General features: G+C 45.3%; 1 protein-coding gene across 1 annotated transcript; it reads right to left on the bottom strand.

Moving 5' to 3' along the window:
- Positions 1 to 487: 487 nt before the first annotated feature.
- On the bottom strand, positions 488 to 4,815 carry SARC_00563 (hypothetical protein). The gene is made up of 6 exons (XM_014305748.1): positions 4,673 to 4,815; positions 3,824 to 4,109; positions 3,186 to 3,385; positions 2,127 to 2,217; positions 1,861 to 1,938; positions 488 to 1,615 (listed from the first exon to the last, which is right to left on the bottom strand). Exons 1-6 carry the CDS (start codon positions 4,795 to 4,797, stop codon positions 1,523 to 1,525), a joined length of 873 nt encoding a protein of 290 aa, XP_014161223.1. The 5' UTR covers positions 4,798 to 4,815; the 3' UTR covers positions 488 to 1,522.
- Positions 4,816 to 5,101: the final 286 nt, after the last annotated feature.

Genomic DNA, 5,101 nt, shown 5'->3' with positions numbered 1-5,101 from the left:
AAATGATACAACCTAAAACAAGAATGAGCCTGGTCCACTACCAGTGTGCAATACAACGCACGAGCCGTTATCCCTGAGACGTAGCGATGCTGAGATGCTCGCCTGTTCGGTTGCCCGCTTGGGACAGTCTCCCTATATTCAATTCCCTCCACCCATAGGGCTACCCCTGTGAGCTAATGGAAACACCGCCATTCTAGGGGCGGCTCTGTACCTACTTGTTGCAATAGCCTACCAACTGATAGCATCCCAAACCCAACCGGCCACTTGGCTTACAGAGTGCCGTGAAACACTCCCACACTCCCGAGTGCGGGAGTCGAACCCACGACCAACTCATTTGCAGGCAAGTGCCTAACCACTCGACTGTTCAGAATGGGACCACACGCTACTTACCTGAAAATATCGCGTACGCAAATTATCGCATTCATGGCTCAAGATCCTCATGTTTTAGATAATAATAGCAACTATATGGAACTAAACTAGAATATTAAGGAGTGTACTTTCTTTATTCAATTGGGACTGATTCTTTTACATTTTTACATCATGTGGTGGACGTTAAAAGGGCAGCCACCTTGAAGGTGCATCCCGCCTTAATTTGCTATCTGGCGACTCCTGAACGGACTCCTGTTGAAGCACTGTTGACAACTACAACAAACCACCAGCGGTTACGTTGGACGTAAGATATATTGTATCAGAACCAGGGGAGGTATTATCACCCGAGATATCACCAGTAGAAGTAGCTTAATTCTCTGCTGAGTTTCTAGACATGTGCTACCCTGTACACTGCCAGCTGTCGACGCTGTCGACTCTCACTTAGAAGCTGTACAGTACAGGTCTCAATATATACACGATTGAAGACTACTGTAAGACTTTTTTCTTCTCTACATATGTAATGTTAGAACGAACAACCTCTTGGAAAGCCTGTATTTGGCGTTGCAACGGAGAAGTAGTTGATAACAGGGTTTGGGTAAAGAGAGTGAGAGAGTGCGCCCACTCCCAAGGTCGGATGTACCTACGCAGTCAGCTTTGGGTCCCTGCGCGGCTTCATTCTACCAGGAAAATCGCGTAAGTGATGGTACATTCCTGAACTATCATTCGATTGGTATTGTGTGGTACCGCAACTTCCGTTCACGAGAGAATCTATAGTGCGCGTGAGGATAGCCCGAATCAACGTGCAATACTGGGGCGTCGCCAGCGGTGTGGTACCAATTCTCACTGTTACATTTCAATGATTTGGCGAGACTATGCTAACGGGAGGGCGGGCATCTGAGACGCGATTGGTGCAGCCGGATAAATCTGTACTCCTTGCTATGCAGAAGCATATTCTGAAACAATACCGTCTGATAGGCACACACAATAAAACATGGCCTATCCATACTTGAAGACTTGCCCGAGAATGTCTACGCATAGGTGGGAACCTACAGATTCGCCACTTTGATATCTCCACACTTCCGCGGTATTCCGCCTCGATTGGGGGTGTTGATTACTCGAGTACTTGAATATGATTGGTGCACGACATTGCAGCTCAACTGTTCTCATATCTCCGCAAATACAGCGACACAGAAGGACTTGGAAACAGACAATTATATATGTCCTCTTCCATCACAACAGCCCGTATCTGTAGCGTATTCCGTAGGTATGTATGAGAAAAAAAACTGTGAGTTCTTTGAGATTATATTATGGCGGTGGATCACGATAGACCTTTGTCAAAACTGTAGTGTATCCCGCTAACAGTGTTCTATTCTATAGCGAGAGCATCAGAAACATTAAAGTATGATTAAGTATAGGCACAAATAGAACATTGGTAGAACAAACGAGAATATGTAGACTTTAACCTAAAAATGCACACATGGAAGTACCTACCTTTGAAGCTAGACCTCGCTCGTGCAAAATTGCCTGTCTATATATAGACGCGGCTACTTTCTCATCAGGCACACCCACCTGGAATAGACAGAAATATGAATGAGAAAAGGGATGGAAAAGTATAAAATATATCAAAATTTCATTTAGAAATTAGGCTGTTCCTAAAGGATTCGATCGCTTTGAGATGCATCGGCGCGTTTCCGTTGACCATATAGTCCCAGGGATAAGAGACATTGAAGCCGTTTACGAACAAAATATCATCTCACCACTTTCTCTCCATTGAGTTCTAGCAGCGCCACATTGCCTTCCTTACAGATCAGCACGCCATTCTGCACGAACACTCCGCAATCTTCATACCTGTAGTCACACAACCAACACCCAGAGTTTCGTAGAGTAGTGAGCGAAGTGTATATGTAGCACGCTCAAATGAAAAGTGGAAAGGGCATTGAGAGCGACACGTTGCAGGCACGGTTCCTCCCACTAGAAAAGCACAAGTATCGCATATGACATTTGCATGTGCATAGGTGCGTGCGGATGTCTTCCAAAGCATAAAGGCACTTGCATAAGTATGGCTTGACAATCAATCCTGAAGAAAAGGCGGCCTGCGATGAGGCAACCAATGATCAGATATTTGTCTCATAAGTAGGAGAAAACACGTAAGGTGATAAACTTCTAAACTGTTGCTGAGTCTCAAGTAGGTAATCTCTGATGAAATCATCGTGATAGTAGTTTCATAGCGTATGGCAATAGGCGTCTTGGAGCAGTACAACATGACTTTACACACACTACTGCTATAAGACATACATCAATCGCAACTGCCCATAGTAACGGTTCTAAATTGTCCACAGACAACATCGAAACCAATCTCTCTGCGATAACGCGTCAACGAGTGATAAATACTAGTACCTGTTATGCCAGGGTTTGCTCGATTTCAGTTACATCTTCATTCTGCACCCCCACGCACACCATAAGTATGTGTATGGCTGAATATTGACCAAAGCAAAAATATACCACCGCGTACGCTTACAACGGCACGCAAGAGTTCCGCCGATGCGACGCAAATAAATAGAGATGCCATCTACCGCAATTACCAGCAAGATCTAGTGTGCACAGGGATAAAGTTTCTATCTCTATGATAGCTGATGTACTGGCGTATACTGAATCTAGCCTATGCATACTACACACTGCATACGAGTCAATATACACATGTCATCATTCGAATCGATGCACATGCATACGTGCGTGGTACTTTAAATATACAGATGTGCCTAAGAACTTCAATGAAGCATGTGCGACAATGATATATACATGCATACACTACATACATGCTTCCGCCACTCCGGCAACAGGAGAAGTAGCAACTCGCCAATTTCCGGTGCACGCTGACAAACACGGACACCTTCTGCATAATTCGGCCACTCTTGCTCTCATCGCTTTCGATATTAGTCACTACAAGACCTTTGAACACGCTGCCGTTGCGCAAGCTGCCCAGAGTGGTGCTCGTCGCCGCGAGACTCGCGCTGGCCTACCAAACCGTATATGATATGAGAAAACATACCAATATGACATTAATGATAGTAAGGGCCTCTATCCGTGAGGATATAAGAAAACAAACCAGTATGACAATAATAGTAGGAGGGCGCTCTATTCGTGAAGATTTGCTTCCCACAGAGACTCGCATATGCAAAGAATACCTATCGAAGATGTAGTTACTGATACAAGGTGCCACACTGCTTCTGTACAGCCTAGCTATGCAAAAACTCCATCTCCTATGCGATGCTTCCGCTGAGGTTGGCGTGAAGGCGTGAAGCACCGGATTATCTCAATGTACACAAATAATCAACGACCTCTCGTCTAATCCACCGATTTATCCGGGAAGCAGGCCTGTATACTATCGCCATGCATCGTACGCTATCAATAAAACAAACCCCACACATAAGAACATACAGCCCGGAAAGCAAACCTGAACCCGGTGTGTTGACAATTCTCCTATCCGATTGACAGCCGTGGAGTTAGTTCCAGTCAGTTCGATACCTTCCCTGCCCTCCATCGCCTCGCCTGTGGAACCAGTGGAGGGGTTCAGCAGACTTTCAGTGGTATCAGTACCGTCAGTACCACTGGCTGTGGGCTCGTGCTGCGGTTGCTGTTGAGTTTCTTGGGTTTCCTGGATTTCTTGCGGTTCTTCGGGTTTGGGCCGTTCGTTGACTTCTGCGAAGGAGATGCCTACGAGACGACAGAAAGGCCGCCTCCTGTGCGGTGGTATATTGAAAAGGTAAGAGCTTTGTGGGGATGCTGACTTTGACCCACGTGACAGATATTTTGTGCGTCGGTTCAAGCTATTGGTTATCATGCTAATGACAAATTAATAGACAGGAGTTTCACAACTGATGTATGTGTTCCACTGTCCCTACTGATACCAATTCACATCGCCCCTATGTTGCGTTTCACCGCCTTGTTGTATGGTACTTGAAGATGACAAGAATATTGTAATGACTCATACGAGATGACCAGGCGCAAATGCAAAAGCCGTCGCAAACATGACGGTCATATTGCAGAAACAACCGCACGTTATTTCCCAATAGAACCATACTAGACACATCGTCAATAACCTGTTAAACGATATACATTTTGCTGGCGCTAGTGATCAAATGGTGCAACTCGCATTTCTATTTACGCTCATATCCTTATGTGTTCGCCTTCGCCTTCATTGCATCTACTCGGGCTTCATAATGCGCATGCAAGGCTTAATATCGCTACACAATCACTCCCGCAGTATACTTGGCATGGAAGTGAACAGATCATAGTGGGTTACCTGATATGCATCGTATGTTTGGTTTTCTTGGCCAAGTTTTGCTCCTGTTGGATCTCTTGAAGTACAACCCAAGGGTCTACACCCGACACACTGATACCATCCCAGGAGAGCACTTCGTCACCCATTTTCAACCCCGCCTTTGCACACGGCGCTGAATGCCGGACAGCCGACACAAGCAGGTGGGAAGACTTGAATATACCCAGGCCGAAGCCTAGAGATCCCTGGATGACGATGAGACAAAATAGAAGAGAAATTTGTGGGAGCTATAAAAAAAAAAATGACACCAAGAGTACTGCGATACCACTACAATAGAATAGCCCTCCAGCAATACACAGGGCACGTACACAAACAGATCTACGTCAATCGAAACTTTATGCATCTGTCGTTAAACAATACAAGTATATTAATGTATGTATAGATCCTAAATAA

Source organism: Sphaeroforma arctica (assembly GCF_001186125.1).
Source record: "Sphaeroforma arctica JP610 unplaced genomic scaffold supercont1.18, whole genome shotgun sequence".
Lineage (NCBI taxonomy): Eukaryota > Ichthyosporea > Ichthyophonida > Sphaeroforma > Sphaeroforma arctica.
Note: the sequence above shows the minus strand (reverse complement) of the source record. Positions and strands in the feature narration are given on the sequence as shown.